General features: G+C 39.4%; 1 protein-coding gene across 3 annotated transcripts in view; it reads right to left on the bottom strand.

Annotated features, from left to right (window-relative positions):
* RCN2 (reticulocalbin 2) overlaps positions 1-20,135 on the bottom strand; it is a 130,817-nt gene that overhangs the window by 106,882 nt on the left and 3,800 nt on the right. For all 3 annotated transcript variants that reach the window (XM_061595780.1, XM_061595781.1, XM_061595784.1), the window contains exons 2-6: positions 13,986-14,091; positions 12,038-12,234; positions 7,858-7,971; positions 5,911-6,007; positions 3,436-3,578 (exon numbers count right to left, since the gene is read on the bottom strand). In XM_061595780.1, coding sequence (XP_061451764.1) covers positions 3,436-3,578; positions 5,911-6,007; positions 7,858-7,971; positions 12,038-12,234; positions 13,986-14,091 — 657 coding nt within the window. The remainder of the gene's footprint in view (positions 1-3,435; positions 3,579-5,910; positions 6,008-7,857; positions 7,972-12,037; positions 12,235-13,985; positions 14,092-20,135) is intronic.

Raw genomic sequence — 20,135 nt, 5'->3', positions numbered from 1 at the left:
ATGTAGATAGCCAATGCCATCATTTTAAAGCAAGGCTTTCAGGATCCAAACAAAAACATGTCTTAGGCTGAAATCTGATCCGATCAGTGGGTTTACAGGCTCTTAATCCAGGAAGATCCTCCGTGGCGCAGAGTGGTAAGCGGCGGTAACACAGCCGAAGCTCTGCTCGCGGCCGGAGTTTGATTCCAACAGAAGGAGGAAGTCGAATCTCTGGTAAAAGGGGTCGAGGTCCACTCAGCCTTCCATCCATCCGTGGTTGTTGAGTACCCGGCATATGCTGGGGGGTAAAGAAAGGCCGGGGAAGGAACTGGCAATCCCACCCCATATATACGGTCTGCCTAGTAAACGTCGCAAGATGTCACCCTAAGAGTCGGAAACGACTTGCACTACAAGTGCGGGGACACCTTTATCTTTACTTTAATCCTGCATTAATAAATAAATCTATTTAACATTTGTATAGTACTTTCAAATGTTCAGAGTGCTGCACATTCATTATCTAGTTGTCATTCATTGGTGATCACTCATGGCCGAGTAAGATTGTCTTCCAAGGTAAGGTCTTTAACAGTGGGTCCGTAAGTGACTGTGGAGGCCAATTCTGGATCCACCGCCCATGTGCCGGTCCATGACTAGGGGCTTCTGGATTTCACAGTCCTGCCCCCGTCGCCATTCGCCATGGGACTTTTGGTTTGTTCTCCCCACATATCTAGTTGTAATCCTTACAATAACTCTGTAAGGCGAGACAGGATAATAATCCCCATACCGCAGATGGGGAGATAGAGAGAGCTGCTTGCCTAAGGACACCTAGAAAGTTCATAGCTGAAGCAAGATTAGTACATGGAACATCCTAATTCAAACCTTAGTCTTTTAGCAACTACACTATGCCAACATTCTGTATTGGACTATCTATGGCCACTATGTGTCAATGGTTTAATTATAATGCTAGTTGTTAATACACTAGGCCAGTGGTTCCTCAACCTTTATGAGTACAGGGCCCCCCTTTCTAAGCTCAACAAAATTCATGACCACCACCACCCCCGGCTAATTGTAATTTTAGTGTCTGTTAATTGAAAAAATGGTGTGTGGCAAAATCACATCTCCAAATATCCTTTCCATGAAAAGCTGCCTGCAGACAGGGAGGTGTTGCTTTCTTTTCTTAATGCAAAGGTCCAATCAAATTAGTATCCCCCTCCCCCCCACACACAGTCTGAAGATGTACAGTCCTGTCTCCCAACACCACTGGGTTACAGTGTTGGACTAAGATCCAGGTTCAAATCCCCACCCAGCCATGAAGTCCATTGGGTGACCTTGGGCCAGATACAGTTCCTCAGCCTGACCTATCTCACAGGGTTGGTGTAAGGATAAAATGGAAAGGGGGAATGGAACCATGTGCTCCACCTTGAGCAACTTGGAGGAAAGGTGGGATACAAATGCTATAATTAAATAAATACATTTCAGCTGCAGTATGTGGACCCCAGCCTCAGTCAACCTGCTGAGCTTTTATAAAATCATCATCATCAAGAACCATCAACATGGTAGTGGTGGGGATGCTAGATTGTGAAGACAAAAGGGTGCACAGAATGAAGAGGGGGGTTAGTACTTTTAGGCTTTAGGATGATAATCAGAACTGATAACTTGGTTAGTATGCATTTGGGGAATGAGAGTGGAGCAGAAGACAGATCAGTGCACGTACGCACACAAACATACCTGCCCCTCCTGCCTGCAACTGCAGGCGTGCCTGCATTTGGGCACATGGGGCGGGGGAACCCTCAACTGCTGCCGCATCTTGGAGAGATTGGGGGGACTGACTGTATGTAGAAGGCAGGCATTGGCACACACACTTAGCCTCAAAGATGAGGGGCGAGCAAGGCCTGAGCTTCCTCACTGCTCCTTGGCTCTGTCTGGGCCGAAGATGAGATCTGGGTGGCCTTGCAAGTAAGAATAATTTTTAAAAGGAGATGGCGTGAATCAGGAGCCAAGAAAGGCAAGGCTGGCTGGCTGCAAGGAATGAAGGGGGAAAGTTGCCTTTCCTTGCAGCCTTGCCTGTTTTTGCTTCACGAAAAGCCCTCTCCTCTCATTCTGAGTAAGGGTGTTATCAGCGGCAGCAGTGCAAGGAGACGAGAGTTGCGACAGTAATCCCCTCTTCTTCCTGGTAGGACCTCTTTCAGCCTCCTTTGGCATCTGCCATGTGTGGTATAGGCAAATGTCTGCCCTTGGCATGTATGAAAGACACTCTGGCACTTCAGCAAAGTCCTCACTTCTTGTTTGGAGCAAGGGGGAGGTGTCATCTGCAGCAGCAGCGGGGAATAGACAGCGTCCAGGAAGTGAACATTTTTAAAATAAATAAATAATTCATTTCTTTACTGTTCGCGCCCCCCAGCTAGACAGCCAAAGTTAGTCCAGTTGATAACGAACCGTAATGTTATTTAATGTACTGTCATCCTTGATAAAGTGAACATGATTTAAAGAGTCAGGGAGACATTTACGCCATACACTACCAGCAGCCCTGTCAAAGAGTGGGTGATAGTGGCTTCACAGAGAAATGCAGTGCTTCTAGATTAATTTTATTCCCCACAGCCTCACCCCAGTTCCATCCTCTAGAGAAAAAAATGGCATGGTTTCAAATTGCCTCTCACCACAAATATGCCCTGAAATAACATACCCTTTTGTCATTCCTATGGCACCTTTGCATATGACTGAAAGAAGACATTGCTTCTGCATCATCTTGTGGTTCTTCATGTAGCATACAAAGAGCCCAATACACACTGGAAGGTTGGGGGGAGGGGTTGGATGATCAGGTTAAAGTCTCCTTTCCCAGGTGTTCCAAACATCTCTTTACATTGCTTAGGTCCTATAACCCAATATTCAGATACTGCCACAGGGAATAAGCAATTGAACTGTGGTACTGAAATCTATAGTGCAGGGGTGGGAACTATTTCCAGCTGGCAGGACAGATCTTTAGATCCCCAAATCCCTGCAGGCCATCGTAACAGGTGGGCAGCACTGCCCACCTGTCAATCAACTAATGTCAGTTGAAGTGTTTTCCTTTGCCTGAGGAGTTTGCAATCAAACCATACAGGCAAAGGCACAAAGCTTTGCAGGCACCTACAGTCAGATGATAGGCAGTGCCTGCAAACCCACTTTCAACAGGGGATGGAGTTTTTTCCTGCCCCACACCTGACACCATGTATGTCGGGTATAGAGCAAATAGCTGTGGCTTGGCCAAAAAGGCTTCACTGGCCATATGGGGAGGCCTTCTGAGTCTAATTAAGCCCACAGGCTAGAGATTTCCCAACACTGCTCCATATTGGGTCATAACAGTCATCAGCCCCAAACAGGAATGCTTACGTCTAACAGATTCCAAGGAAGACTTAAACTGTGTGATGGATTCTGGCCATCAAGTTCAGTAGCAAATATGAAGCTCTTAAAAACTCTTACCTCTTCATGAGCAATACCTTCGTTATTAGGTACTACCCAGCTTAATAACTCTTTAGAGTCGAGTGTTCCATCTTTATCCTTGTCATAATCATTTGCAAATCGATCCTTCTCAACGAGTATCCATTCTGGGTCTTCACTGGCAGCTAAACACAAATTTTTACATGTTTTAAATATTTTTCTTTTTGTTCAATGCACTCTTATCCTTCAGCCACCCTTTATATGAACTTTAAAGAAATCCATTAAACAAAAATTCTGAATAGCAAAGACAGCTTTTACAGCACACAGTTGAAGTGTAAATACTGAATTTAAAACAAAACTTAGCAGTATTATTACCTGCAATTGTACTTATTTCAGGTAAAAAACCCCAGAACTGCTATATATCATTAGTTACATAAAGGAATTGGAAAACTGGTCATACTTTCTGATACAATATCAGAAGAAACTGTTTAAAAAAATGCTGCCCAGGTGATAGGTTATCCTGGTAATAATTCACAAAATAAAGAAAAGCTAGTTTAAAGTTGTTGGAAGTGCCAAAAAGATTACAATTTGGTAGAATGCCCCTGGGGAAAAAAGTATTGGGGAAAAAGGAATCAAATAAAAATATCATTTTTTTCCTATTTATAAAACTATTACTAGATCACATTTCAGTCCAGTGAGTACTAAAGTGGTTTATATCCAAAAATAACAATTAATTATAACAGGTTCAGGGGTCAACAAGGGACTAATCAGGGATTAGAAACAAAGCCCTATGAGGAGAGACTGAAAGAACTGGGCATGGTTAGCCTTGAGAAGACTGAAGGGGCGATATGATAGCACTCTTCAAGCACTTGAATGGGTATCATGTTTAGGATTTTATTTTAATGTATTTTGCCCCACTTTTTATATCAAATATTCAATGTGGCTAACACCGTCCAACTAAGCACAAAGGATTGCGTCCAACTAGGACACAACAAATGGTTGTGTTTGACCTAAGATAAAGAAACCAAATGCACAGTTATAAGATGGGGGATACTTGGCTCAGCAATACTACATGTGAGAAGGATCTCGGAATTGTTGATCACAAGCTGAGTATGAGCCAACAGTGCAATGTAGCTGCAAAAAAGGCAAATGCTGTTTTAGGCTGCGTTATCAGAAGTATAGTTTCCAAATTGCGTGAAGTAATGGTTCCTCTCTATTTGGCACTGGTTAGGCCTCATCTTGAATACTGATCCAGTTCTGCATACTGCACTTTTGGAATGATGCAGGCAAACTGGAACAGGTTCAGAGAAGGGCAAGAGGATGATCAAGGGACTAGAAACAGAGCTCTACAAGAAGAGACTGAGAGAGTTGGGCATGTTTTAGCCTTGAGAAGAGAAGACTGAGGGGAGATACGATAGTATTCTTCAAGTACTTGAAAGGTTATCACAAAGAGCGGGGCCAGGATCTCCTCTTGATCATCTCAGACATAGAATAATAGGGTCAAGTTACAGGAAACCAGATTTTGGCTGAACATCAGGAAAAACGTCCTAATGGTTACAGTGGTACGACAATGGAACCAATTACCTAGGGAGGTGGTGGATTTTCCAACACTGGAGGCATTCAAGAAGCAGCTGGACAGCCACCTGTTAGCTATGCCTTAACTCGGATTCCTTCATTGAGCAGGGGGTTGGACTTGATGGCCTTATAGACCCCTTCTACTAAGCTATGATTCTATAAAATATATCCATGAAATGCATCTGTAAAATATATACTACACATTTGGACTCTTTGCTTATTCTCTTAACTTATATGGATGACAGCATATCTACTGGATACAGCAAACTTATTACATATATAATTATGGCAACCAGAATCATATATGCTAGATACTGGAGGGCAAGCAAAACCAGTAAGTATGGGCAACGTCCAGTGTTGCCTGTCCATGAGCAGAACAGATTCTGACTTTTGCTTGCACAATTAGAATTCCCCTTCCTCTCTTTCCCTGGAGCCTCCTGTGTGCTCCCCCATCTGCTCTGGACAATTGGGGGACCTCCATAGCAGATGGGTGGATGTGGGAACTATAGGTAGGAAAGGAGAAAAGGAACTGAGTTTGTGCTGAGTTAGGTATGACCCACTGAAACAATGGTTAAGTGGGAACATTTTCTGATGGCAAAAAGAACCAAGTTATATTCCTGTTAAGAGACAAAGATGGGATTGATTTATCAAAAACTAGACACCTTTTCTTAACTTCCAGCAATACTCCAATGATTCAGGGCTAAAAGAGCATTACTACCATGAAAAATAAGATGGACAGATTCCTATTAAAATGTTCAGAAACTGAACAGCAATGAGGAAGAACAGCAGAAGTGATAGAGGCCTCAGTCAGGGAAATGCTGGGACTAAACCTCCTTTCTCCATAGTGTATTTTAGAAAGCATATAGTATCAGTGCTACTCAGAGGCCTTTTTAAATTGTGTGTACAAAGAGTACCTACAAACTGCACCCCCTACCCACTCACTTGGATCTCTTCTGTAGTCACCAAGAAACTCTTCAAGACTCACAAATCCATCACCATTTTTATCATGTTCTTCCAAAGCCTCCTGAATTACAAACTCCTAGTGGAGAGATAAGACATCTATCAGGTAACATTGGTTGATTAACAAGGGTGTTTAGTAGACATAAACCCCTAAAGAAATTTGCGAGGGTTCTTCATTGAGTTGAGGTGGGCCAAGTTCCAAGACTCACAAATGAGTACACAGTGCAACTACTTGCTCAGAGGGTGCAAATTCTCAACTACACAGTCTATGCTCATTCTAGCTTGTTGGATTCATCAAAGTAAACCTGTGTCTACATTATACTGGTACAATCCAACTCCTTGGAAATTCTGCTATTTACTTCAATAGAAAGTAAACTACACCTGCATCTGTAGTATCTTTATGTTTATTTGTGCAACAAAATGTGAGATCACAGGGATTTTTAAAACTATAATCAGTGTACAAAAAATGCATTTCTACTATACCACAGTGGCACTGAATTCATGCTATTTGAACAAATAGTTACAGTCCAATGTTTAGGCTTTTACTGCTTTATAGCATAATCTAACCATGTCTACTCAGAAGTAAGTCCCACTGAATTCAATAGGGCTTACTCCCAGGAAAGCGGGGTTAGCAGCCTTAGGGGAGGTATTCAACTAAATCAAGGCATGTGTAGAATGACTTCTGCAAGCGCAGTAGAACTTCCCCTCCCTCTCCTTCTCTGAACCACTCCCAGATCCGTTCTGGAAGATTGGCTGAATCCCCCGAGAAGATTCTTTTGGGGGGGGGGACGTGTAGGGGGAGGGGGAAGTTACATTGAGCTCATTGAAGTTGTTCCACACATGAAATGATTTAGTCGGATAGAACACCTAATTATTACAACCACTATAAACAATTTTCAAAATAAACTCAAATATATTTGACATACACACCTAAAACCATCTTCCCTCCTCAAAAAAGAAAGATTGAATTGAATTTTTACCCTGCCCTTTTTCCAAACTGGAACTCAGGGCAGCTTACAAATAGAACAAACATAGAAAAACATACAATTAAAATACAATTAAACTATGCACAACCTTAAAACCGTGAAAGGCACTTAAAAATCTAAGAATTTTCCCATTAAAAAAACACAACCCTTTGCCTTCCAAAGCAAAGACGTTGCATGGGTTAAGTTGCTGTCAAAAAATAGTTAGTGATCATAATGAGAATGAACATTTTGTTCACTTCATATGAGACTATGCCCCATTTCTTAAATCTAAGGCTTGGTGTTGTACTTGCTGATAGATAGCAAGCTAATAGTAATCAACTGCACCAATTTTAATCACATTTTATATCATATCCACCAGGCATCAAACTTTTCCTAAAGATTAAAAATCCGCATTCATATATAGATGTTTATTAGTTGAAATGCTGCAACTGTTTCATAAAGGAGAAACAGGAAACTAAATTTGATGTGCTTTTTTATAAAAAAGGATTTGCCTTTTCACTTAACAAAATCCACAGGAAAATTCTCATATGCAAGCCACACCAAAATGAGAGTTCTTGCATTTCTGCCATTCATTTCAATGTTGGGTGCCCTTAGCAATTATAAAGCATCTGCAGCACCAGTCTGTGAATGTTTACTCAGAAGGTCCCGTTGACTTCAGCGGAACTCACCCCCAAATAGCTGCGTATTGGAATGCAGCCTTAAGACTGTTTACAGTGCTTCGCAAATGTTATAACCACCATAATCCTTATGTATGTAAAAGCCCAGTGATGAATCTTCAGTACAATGGAGAAGCAGTTCTGCACCCAGAAAAATCCATAAATTGATCCAAAAGCACTCCTGTAGCAATGTACAAACGTGCTTCCCTAAGGATCTGAAGAATGATTAAAAGGCAGTATCCCCCCTCAATACATGTTAAAGCAAGCAAATTTCTCTCAGAACTTGCCTTCATGTATTCTGCTTCCTCAGGATGTTCAAATGCAATGAATTCATCTAGATTCAGGCCAGAAGTTCCATCCCTATTAGCCTTTTCAAACCTCTTCTTGTCCTTTAAATGGAGCTTACAAAACAATTTGGAAAAGAACAATTACATAAACTGAAGACAAAAGTCATAGTGTATTCATCAGTTTCATGCTGTATGAATGCAATCTAGCTTTCCTTTGATTAAAAACACCACATTACAAGATGGAGCTTTCATACAACGAGAGAAGTTAGAAGACTGTAACTTGTTTCCAGATAACAGAAAGTTGATAAAGGCTCAAGCCAGAATGTGATTCACTGATTTTTTTTTTGAGGGGGGGAGGGGACGAAAACAAATTAAAAATGCACTACAAAATTATTTAAGAAAATATCATAGCTATTGTGGGAACTAATGAAATGCAACATGTTTTACTGTAATATATAGTAGTTAAATTTAAGAAAGCTTCTCACAGATAAATACCTTTATAGAACAACTTCAAAAGAGTAAATATGTTACATTCGTTGCAGCAATCTTGTGGCACCTTAAAAACTTTTAACATTTATTGTGGCAGAAGCTTTTATGGATCCCTCTTCATCACATGGATGAAATGTTATCCGCAGGTATACCTCCATCATTTCATGGTCATTTAGTCGCACTGCTTAGCATTTCCTTCTCTATGCTCGTAAGTACCTACATATGCCAGCTAACACTTCATGCATCTTATTAAGTGGGCTTCAGTCCAGAGGGGAGAACTGAATCTGGCAGGTGGGCCATATCTCAAGGGCCAAGTTTGACAGCTGGGTGGGACTGTCACCTGTCAATCACCTGACATCACAATGATGTGGAGTGATCCATTTTTGCCTCTGTGGTTTGAAATTAAACTGCACAGGCAAGAAAATGTGTGCGCTGCTTCTCTAGCATCACCTATCAGCTGACAGTTGGTGCCTGGGAAGTGCTTTGCAGGTATCACCTATCAGCTGAATGTAATTAAATCTGTAAATTCAAAGATATTATACCACAGAACACCACTTATAAAGTATCCAACATTTTCTGATCATTTATGGCTAACTCTTTAGTAATGGGAAATTATTACTTATTTTGATTTATTAGGCTGCAACCCACCCACCTACTTTTATGCATCCCTCCACTTGCTTCTGCAAATGGTCTTCCACTGCTGTGACACTTGCATCATTCTGCCAACACAGACCTCCCCCCGCTGCTTGCCGAATGTGCAGGCGGATGTCCCACCAGCATCCCCTCCACCGGTAGTGCCTGATGCGTAGTCCCAAAATGGGCATTGCAAGGGTGGGGATAACTCAGCCCAGGATCTGCTGGATCCCAAGCTGTTCTCACAGCCAGTGCTGACCAGCATCAGATTCGATCACTTTGCCAGCCTGAAACTGCTGCAGGGATCAGGCCCCATCTGGCCACCCATCCCCACCTGCTACTGCTATGAGCGGCGGATGCAAAGACAGCTCTGCAGAGGTAGGTTCCAATTGCAGCATTAGTAGCCTAATAGAAAAAATAGTCTCTAGGAGACTTACAAACAGAATAAAAATACAGAGTTAAACACACAGCATCCATCAATATGCTAATATAACCACTACCTCAAAAATCACTCCAACGAAAGCAACAAGAAAACAAAAGAAGTATATGATCCATGATCACCTGTCACCTGAGCCTATAAGACTTTTAAGGTTCAAACCACACATACTGTGAATGTCTTAGAAGTGACAACAGAAAAGGGGGAAACGTGATCAGAAGAGAGCAATGTATCTTTCAAACATGATGCCTTTTCTGAAATGGAGTTATGCTAGAAACAAAGATCTTTTTGAAATTAGTTGTAGTACTATATATCTGAATAATAATACCGACATGGATGCAAAAGTAGCCAAAGTTTTCATATCAAATTACTTTGTAAAGTTAGGAATTTAAAAAGCTTGTTGGGAATTAATTGAAGTGAGCTGCTGAAATTGACCAGAAAACTCCAGTGTGTGTGCAGGTCACTTACACTTTTCTGAATCTCACAGTTATTGTGAAACAAAGTTCAGAGAGATCAACTATAAGTATTCCTGCATAATATGTTAAGAACTTGAAGGTATAATTGTTAAGCTTCATCAAGAAGTTCATCCCAAACAATGAATGGCTTACTCTGATAAGAATAAATAAATTTATAAACACAAGTTGCTGTTGTCCTGGATAAAACCATGAGTTGCTAAAACCATGATTTGTTTAGGGGCCTGTATGAATCTATAAACAAAGAGTGCATATGCCACCTCTTGGTGAACTGAAGTTTTACTATCCTGGTTGGTTTTAAATGACATATATCAATTATGATATTTCATGTATCAAAACTACCTTAGCTGCAATTTTGAGGTAAATGGTGATGCCCAACACTCTTGGCTACATATCATCTATAAACTGGCCTAGCATCTGACCAAAGACTGACTCAATTAACTGGTTAAATCTGCATACATTTGTTAAGGAACAAACAATAGTTCTAAAGAAAAAAAAGTTTTTCGATGATGCATTCATGATAGAAGATGTACTCCTATACACAACAATGAAATGCTTCTTCTAAGAGGGAACTTACCATCTGCATTTTTATGTGCTTCTATTAATTTTTTTTAAAAAAATGCTAAAACTCAGCTGCTTGATTAAAAAGGCATTTTTCATTTAAGTAAAGTTTTTACGTATTGCCTTAATATTCCATGCAATTAAAGTAATGCTCAAGATTCTACAACAAAGGCTCTTACCATATATGGAGTGAGAAATGCCAGACATCCAAGCTGGATTCAGAAAGGGAAGAGGCACCAGAGATCATATCGCAAACATATGTTGGATAATGGAACGGACCAAGAAATTTCAGAAGGAAATCACCCTGTGCTTTATACGTTACAGCAAAGCTTTTGACTGTCAATAGATAATCAAAAATTATGGAATGCTTTAAAAGACTTCGGGGTGCCACAGCATCTGATCGTCCTGATGCGCAACCTATACTCTGGACAAGAGGCTACTGTAAGGAGATGGGAAAATATGGAGAAACTGATTGGTTCCCAATAGGAAAGGGTGTGACACAGGGGTGTATTTTATCACCCTATTTATTTAATCTATACGCAGAATATATCATACGGAAAGCAGGATTGGACCAAGATGAAGGAAGAGTGAAAACTGGAGAAATATAATTTAAGATATGCAGACGATACCATACTACTAGCAGAAACCAGTAATGAGTTGAAATGAATGCTGATGAAAGTTAAAGAGGAAAGCACAAAAGCAGGACTATAGCTGAACATCAAAAAGACTAATGACAACAGAAGATTTATGTAACTTTAAAGTTGACAATGAGGATATTGAACTTGTCAAGGATTATCAATAACTTGGCACAGTCATTAACCAAAATGGAGACAATAAAGAAATCAGAAGAAGGCTAGGACTGGGGAGGGCAGCTATGAGAGAACTAGAAAAGGTCCTCAAATGCAAAGATGTATCACTGAACACTAAAATCAGGATCATTCAGACCATAGTATTCCCGATCTCTATGTACGGATGTGAAAGCTGGACAGTGAAAAAAGTGGATAAGAGAAAAATCAACTCATTTGAAATGTGGTGTTGGAGGAGAGCTTTGCGCATACCATGGACTGTGAAAAAGACAAATAATTGGGTGTTAGAACAAATTAAACCAGGACTATCAGTAGAAGCTAAAATGACGAAACTGAGGTTATCATACTTTGGACACATCATGAGAAGACATGATTCACTAGAAAAGACAATAATGCTGGGAAAAACAGCAGGGAGTAGAAAAAGAGGAAGGCCAAACAAGAGATGGACTGATTCTATAACGGAAGCCACAGACCTGAACTTACAAGATGTGAACATGGTGGTTCATGACAGATGCTCTTGGAGGTCACTGATTCATAGGGTTGCCATAAGTCATAACTGACTTGAAAGCACAAAACAACAACAAAGTTTTTACGACTTGCGTCAAGCTGACTGGCAAGGAAGGGGAAATAAATACAACAGCTAAAATTGTGAGAGAGGAGCTCTCTCATATTTTGGATCTGTGGTACACTTCCCATAGGACTGCTCATGACTAAGTGAGGCAAGGGTAATCTGAGAAAAGATTTTCAAGTTAGGAGTTACTTGAGACCACCTGGTGCCTTACCTGCCGAAAAGATTCTTCTTCAGCATCTTCCAAAGTAGTATCATCATCAAAGTCTATTACACGATCATACATCTGAATATTGTATTCTTCCCAGGATACATGTCCATCACCATCTTTGTCATATTCACCAAATTGTTTCTTTGCATCTTCTACAACGTAATGCTTAAAAGACTGCTGGATCCACCAACTTAGCTCAGCTGTGAAGATACCCCATTACATAATTAGATGGTAAAGTGATCCCCCCCAATAAATATTAAGAAAAAGGCAGCATTTTTTGATTGTTTAAACACAGATGAAATCCTTATAATACCTCTGTAACAACTGTGATTGAAAAAGGATACTGAACACAAAGAATATGCTGATGAAATGTTGCAACACTATTTCATTCCATATATACTATTTGAGACAATTCAAACAGAGGTACTGCACTGCTTCCCTGCCTGTCCTCTCTTTTTTCCACCCTTCAGCCATTGGGTGAGTTAATATCTGAAGAAGTAGCAGATGGCTGGGAAACTGAGTGAAAGAACACGCAGGAGGCAGGGAAGCCCAAAAAAGAGTGGCTAAAGAAAGTGGCATTTTTAGATGGGGCTCAGAAACAGGAATCTAAGCAAAGAACAGGTGCAAACAACAAAGACCTGAACAAGATAGCAGGAGAAAAATAGCAAGCTAAGGATAGGAACACTCACCGAAAATGGGATGCTGGGAGGATAAAATAAAAACCCTGCCCAAGGAACAAGGAATGTTGTGGTAGTTTGAAAATATATTGTGATTATATTTTCTGGATATACCAATCAGGGGTGTAGTTATCTGGGGTCCTGGGGGATCTTAGACTCCTTACTTTTTTGGGAGCAGGATCCCAGCAGGGACCCTATGTCTCCAGCATCCTATGAGCCAATCAGCATGAAAGAGGGGTGTTAGCCACTGAGAAGAGTCTTCTAACAAGCTTCCTTGTCCTTTTCTGTTGATTGGAGCTAATCAGAGTGAAAGAAGGTGAATCAGCCACTGAGAAAACACTTCTCAGTGGTGAACACTCTCCCCTTTCATGCTTATTGGCTCCTAGGGACATCTGTTGTTGTGAGAGAAGGCATTAACAAAGATCTCATTCTCAACCCAGTAGCAAAAGGGAAGGCATGACTGGGACTAACATAAAGAGGCCCTGCACTTCTAAATGTTTGCCATGACAGTACTGATAATATTCATCATAACGAGTTAAATAATCACTGCATAGTCAGAACAATATAAAATAAAAAATGTAAAATGTATTACACGGCACTGATGGTACAAAAAACCCCAAAAACAATTCAGATTGAGGGGCCATATCCTTAAAGAAACAGAAGGTAAGTAATGTTTAATCAAATAAGATTAACTGTAATTCTGTTTTGTTTACAGTACTTGTGGGAATACCTCATAGCCTGGGTCCTGTTCTGAAACTGGGGTGACCAGTTGTTATAGTTCATAATGCCCAGAAAGGGGGCTTTGTATTGCCTTGGTACTGCAATTTTGTTGTCTTTGAACAATAAAGGGATGTATGCTGGTGTCAGGAAGGTGCAGGTACTTTAGATGGAAAGGCTGTGTGGACGTTGAGAGCAGGACAGAGTTCTATGCATTTATCTGCCAAATCTTTGCCTTCAAAAGTCTGTACTTAACACTGTAACTTATTTATTCCTGTCTGTACTTCAGAATAAATATAACATTAGGATATGTGGCTCTAGGGCCTTGAGGAGCAACAAAAGATTTATTGCGCATGTGGTTGTTCCCAAACCTTTATACTGTTATTAATACAGGAAGAAAAACTATATGGAATTTCCTCCTCTTTTGTATTTTCCTTTTTAAATTTTATTTGTAGTCCCTAACATTTCTTTACCCAGTACGAGTATATTTATACATAATCCAGTATATATACTTCCTCATGTATTACTGACAATTTCCCCTTTTCAAAACATCATACCTTCTGTGAGGAAGCCATCAGCATCCGTGTCAATCTTCTTTATAATACCTTTCAGTCTTTTCTGTTGCTCATCTGGACTCAGCTTGGCAAACTCTTCCACTTCTTCCTTTGGAGAGAAAGTGAAGCCATTAAAAATGATCATATAATCTGAGAAGGTGATCATTTTTGGCATGCTGTCAAACAGGTATTTTCAGCAGACAAAACACCTGAGTTTTCTGGATCCACAGCTTATCTGTGTGTTTTAATAGCATTTTCATCATTATTTGTATTTTGGATGTTGTTTGGTTCTTTTATTGTTTGTTTTGTTTTCTTGATTTATTGTATTTATTGTATTTATACATTGCTTGTTTTTTATCTTTTTGTACACCGCCCAGAGAGCCTTCGGGCTTAGGGCGGTATATAAATCAAATCAAATAAATAAATAAATAAATAAATAAATCTCACCTGGCCATCAGATGTCCAGCTACAGTTCACTAAACCACAAGGTTTTTTATTTTTAATCAAGCAGTATACAAATTTTGTTAAATAAATATAAAATAAAATAAAGGGGACTGTGTGGCATGTGGGCCCCTTCCCTAAAATGGTGAAAGTTGCCTGACCACTAAGGCTGAAACCCTGTGTTTGGAGTAAGACACTCAGCGAGATTTACTTCTGAATAAACATGAATAAGACTGTGAATAACTTCATCCAAATTGGTGCACCTGAAATTACAGCTGCGGTAAGATTCTGAATCTATCCCAATAATTGCATCAGGAGGAAAGGAGAGAATCTGGTAAGCAGGCAACAATAAGGTTAGTAATATTTTAAATAAATGTTTCACCATCTGAGATCTTACTAGTTACAGCTAAGTAAACATGCTCTCTTTTACCATCATAATCATCACCACCTGACAGTCCCTCTTTTGAGATGCCAGATATGTGGTAGGTAGAAAATCCTTGACATCTACTGTACTCCAGCAGATAATAACTGCCCCCTGCCGATCTCTTTCATGCTTCAGAAAATAGCAAAGAAAGGAATAAATAGACAGAAAGGAGCAGGGGAAAAGAAGTTGACCCTCGCTACCCTTCTACCACATAATATTCTGGATTAACAGACAATTGCCAATCCCTTGGTCCTGCACTCATGATCACCATCACATATCAGAAATCTCTTCTCGTGCATAAAAGGGTATTGGGGAAAACAAACATTTTGACCACCTTGATTCTGAATGCTAAAGTGGTAAATAACCTATATTTGTGATATTAAATATGGAGTTTGTGTGTGCAAGACAAAAAATGAACAGAGGTGGGAAGCCTTTCAACAGTGGTGGGGGCATCTGTGAACTTCCAGGTGTTGTTGGATTCCAATTCCCATCAGCCCCCAGCATCATGGCCAATGGTCAGAGATGATGGGAGTTGTAATCTAGCAAAAGCTAGAGGACCACAGGTTCCTTACCTTGGCTTATAGGATATTAAGAGGCAACTTATTCATTTGTGCTGTGATCTTTAAGCAGAGGCAGCCCCACTACAAAGCAAGATGGAGTAGCCAACTCAGGTAGTAGAGATGAGCAAATTTGGCCCCAAAGAACACAATCCACGGGAAAGTTTTCTGGAACAAGTTCCATTGTCATGAATGGGAACTGTGCAAGAGCACTGTGGTTCATTTTTTTAAAAAAAGCTTGCTCATGACAATTTACCAGTTGGCTGTGTGACCCATGTTAATTAGTATGTAGCATGTGCACCATGTGATGTTCACCCTCAGACACCAACAAGTCTTGGGCCAACCCAGATCTTAAGTATGTTGTGTTCTGATGTGCCTATAAACAGGATGGATTAAACGCAGTAAGTAATCTGCACCAAGTTAGCATATTTACAGAATATAGAAGATTCTTATAGGTGGTATAGCATAGTAGCTAAGAAACTGAGTTACAAATGAGGAAGTCTATGGTTTGAATGTCCCCTCTGCCACAAATTCACTAAGCAAGAAGCCACAAGTTTGCATCTGCAATATGTAAAAATAATGCTTACTTACCTTGTAAGGCCGATAGCAAGATCATATATGAGAAGCAAGATAGCAATGATATGATAAAGATAGCAAGACCATATATGAGAAGCATTATATAAACATCATGATTCACTCTTGTCTCCATATTAATTAATCCAGAATAACTGGTTCAGAACTAATATTCATTTAAGCGGATCTAAACCATTTCTTCACACACAAAACACCAAGATCACCCCCTCAGTTCCAAAGGGAACTCTAAGCCCCATCCAATATCTGGATGGTTTCCCTTTCCATAGCATATGCAATTATGTCCATTTTGTTACCTATCCCTGGGTGTGGAATCACTATCCTCATTTTTGCTTTTGGGAGTGTCTTATTCAAATTTTATTGGTATTGGAGTTCAGCTTCCTTCCCAGGGCGAGATCTCTATGTGCAATCCTATTCACACTCACCGGACAGTAAGCCCCCTTGAACTCAGGGGGGTCTAAAGAAGTGTGAATGAATTAATGACAGTTTATTCGACCACATGGTCAGTAAAATACATTAGAAAATTTAAACACAACAATTATACATTGATGACAATTCTAATAAAATCAATAAACTAAATTTTTTAAAATAGAAGTCAGTTAAAACAATATAAAAATAATTATATTTCATAATATTATTCATCCTATTGGGTAATATATTCAATTAGGAGAGCTTTTTAAAATATTGGATCTGAGTTTTTGAACAGCAACGCTATATTTTGCAACCTGGATTGTTATAATGGGCGATGTATCATCAAGAAGATGTTGCAACCAAAAGCGTTCAGATTTATGTTGTAAAGTGGCCAGAAGGGGGATAATCAATTGATGTCTTAATGCATTATAAAAGGGGCAACAGAAAAGTACATGTGTGTTGTTTTCAGGTACATCTTCCCCACAAGGACATACTCGATACTGAGTTCAAGGGGGCTTACTGTCCGGTGAGTGTGAATAGGATTGCACATAGAGATCTCGCCCTGGGAAGGAAGCTGAACTCCAATACCAATAAAATTTTTGTATGGTATTTTAGTGAACCTGCCCTCCATAACAGCCGACGGTAAGATATCCAATCTGATCTGGGAAAAAGCTTTACGGTATTTTGGGATTTCTAGGTTTAGTAAATATGGCATTGGGGTGAAAAATGTGGGGTTATGTCTTTGGTTTCTGATTAATACCAAATGTTGCTGGTGGTCAATATCTTTCAGGCGTTGGCGTATATTATTTATAGCTGCTTGATATCCCATGGTAAAGATAAATTGAGGTGAAAAACCTATCTTTGTGAGTTTATCTACCACGAGATCTGCCCATAGAGATTTAAAATTGTCATTTAGAATATCTGGAGTAAAACCAATAGGGTTAAACTTAAGTTTTAGCCAAACATTAGCTCATGAAAGCCATATTCTGGTTTCAATTGATTGTAATCCGGCTTCCAATCTCAGAATGTTATTGGGAATACATGTTGGAATTGCCATTATGGATCTCAGAAAGATGGTCTGGATCGTTTCAAACTCTTTAAAGCTGAGATTCTTATTTACCTGAGAGCCGTAAATTAATTGTGCTATTATTTTAGCGTTAAAGATTTTAATGGCTGGCAAGAAAGATTGTCCGCCAGTAGAGAAGTAGAAAGCAAGCAGTGCTTTCATCGTTCTCTTAGCATTGGAAATCATAAGTTTGTTATGCATGTGACAATTACCTGACGCTTGTATGACATAACCCAGATATTTGAAAGAATTAACTTGTTCGATTTCATTTCCTTGTATTCGCCAATGACGTTTGGTTTTTTTCTTAGTAAAAGCTATTATTTTAGTCTTTTGATAATTTATCGTCAGTGACTGCGTGTGACAGTAAGTTGCTAATTTGGCAAGAAGTCTCTTCAGATCGATTGGGATTCTCGCTATTAAAGCAATATCGTCCGCGTATAGAAGGATGTTTCTCGATTTTTTGGCTAATATGGGAGGGTGTGTAGCTGTTGTTGAAAGATTATGTACAATATCGTTAATATATATATTAAACAATACTGGGGCTAAGACACATCCCTGTTTAACCCCTTTAAATGTTGGGACAGGGTTAGTTAAATGTCCATTAGTATTGCATCTTATTTGCATGAAGGTGTTGCTATAAAGACCCTGTATTAAGGTAATGAGGCGATTATCCATGCCTAGATGGTTTAATTTTGACCAAAGACGGGGACGAGAAATTGAATCAAATGCGGCCTTCAGATCTATAAAGGCCGCATAGAGGGTTCCTCCTTTTCTGGCTGCGTATTTATCAATTAAGTGTTGAAGCACAAGTATATGGTCAAAAATTGATCTTTTCGATCGAAAGCCAGCTTGTTCATCCAGTAAAATATCGTTCTGCTCAATCCAGTCGTTCAGTTTTATATGGAGATGGGCTGCGTATAGTTTACTAATTATGTTAAGTAAACTAATCGGCCTATAATTGGACGGGTCGTTTACCGAGCCTTTTTTATAAATGGGTACAATTGTAGCCAATCCCCAGTCTTTTGGTATCGTTAATGTAGAATCGATATATGTGAACAATGAAGCCAGAATGGGAGCCCACCAATTTACATTTGTTTTGAAGACCTCAGGGGGGATATTGTCTGGTCCAGGAGCTTTATTGCACCTCAATTTTGAGATCAGATAGACAATTTCCTATTTAGAGACTGGGGACCACTTCTGCAAAGACTCATTTGGTGGGTGAAATGATGGATTTAGGTCAATTTGGTCCAGGTATAAATGATAAAAATATGATTCCCAGACAGGTGCTGGTATACTTATGGAGTTGTGGTATTGAGATTTTGGCCAATGAGATGTAACTATACGCCAAAAACTAGTAGTGTTATTTTGTTTAGCAGCTTCTAGTAATTTTTGCCAAGCACTTTTCTTATCTTGTTGTTTTTTGTTCTTAATTAATGATTTATATTTTTTCTTTATTTCACAGTATGCAAGCAAGTCTTCAGGAGTCCCTGATAAACTTGCTTTTCGGTAAGTATCTCTCATTTGGCGGTTGACTATTGCACATTCATTGTCAAACCATATCTTAGATTTTGAGCGATGGTTAATAGAGTGGGGGCGTGATGTATTTATGATAATCGTTTGTAAATTTGTCATAAATAATTGGAAGATGTGGAGTGTGTCGGTCATAGAAGTGGGTTCTAGTAATTCATCTTTAATTTTGTTAATCGTCGGGGAGATTAATAACTTGGTTATCTCGTCGCTCAGCTTTGGTAACCATTTAACCCTAGTTGGACGTATTTCTACTTCATTATTAGCAAATGTTCTATTAGAGAAATAGAAGTCAGTTACATTGGGGTTAAATTCAGTAATGGTTGGTAAATGGTCACTTTCTCGACGATTTTCAATATGAAATTTGTTTACCAAAGAGTAAAAATCTATTGAAACAAACACAAAATCAATTTGAGATGAGCCATTGGAAGAATAATAAGTAAATTCCCCTGGAGTGTCTCCCTTTGTTCGACCATTTAGCAATATTGTTTGCTTCTGTACACATTTTGATTAGCAGGAGTCCTGCATAATTTGTAGCATTATCCTTGGAAGAACGACGGGGTATTTTAATAGTCTCCAATAAGAGTAGAGGTAGTTGGTGATACTTTTGGAATAATGCTGCATCTGAATTGCCAATTCGAGCATTAAAGTCCCCATGTAAAATTAATTTTTTGTCCGGATTTTTGATCATCAATTTAGTAATGAAAGTTTCAAGTGAAATGATTCTATTGCTAATTATATTATTACTACGAATGGGAGGTAAGTATACATTGATAAGTATCAATGAGAATTTGGTGAATTTTAAAATGAGAGCAATAGCTAGATCTCTGAAAGTCCCAGCAAGTATGGTTTCGACTTTTAAAGAGGTTGAGATAAAAGTGCAGACTCCTCCTTTGGGTCTGCCACCTCTATCGCTAGGAGTTGCTTGGAGATAATAAGATGTAAAACCATCAAGGGTCAGTTCACTCAGAGACCAGGTTTCTTGTAAGGATATTATGTCATAAGAGGATAAATAATCTATCGTGTCCTGATTGGTAGAATTATTGTTCCATCCAGCAATGTTCCATGAAAGTAAACTAAGTTCTTTCGCTCTTGGCTTGGGTTTCAGTCAGTTAGATGAAGGATGGGTAGTTGAA

Source organism: Rhineura floridana, chromosome 14, assembly GCF_030035675.1.
Source record: "Rhineura floridana isolate rRhiFlo1 chromosome 14, rRhiFlo1.hap2, whole genome shotgun sequence".
In the NCBI taxonomy this organism is placed as follows: Eukaryota; Metazoa; Chordata; class Lepidosauria; order Squamata; family Rhineuridae; genus Rhineura; species Rhineura floridana.
Note: the sequence above shows the minus strand (reverse complement) of the source record. Positions and strands in the feature narration are given on the sequence as shown.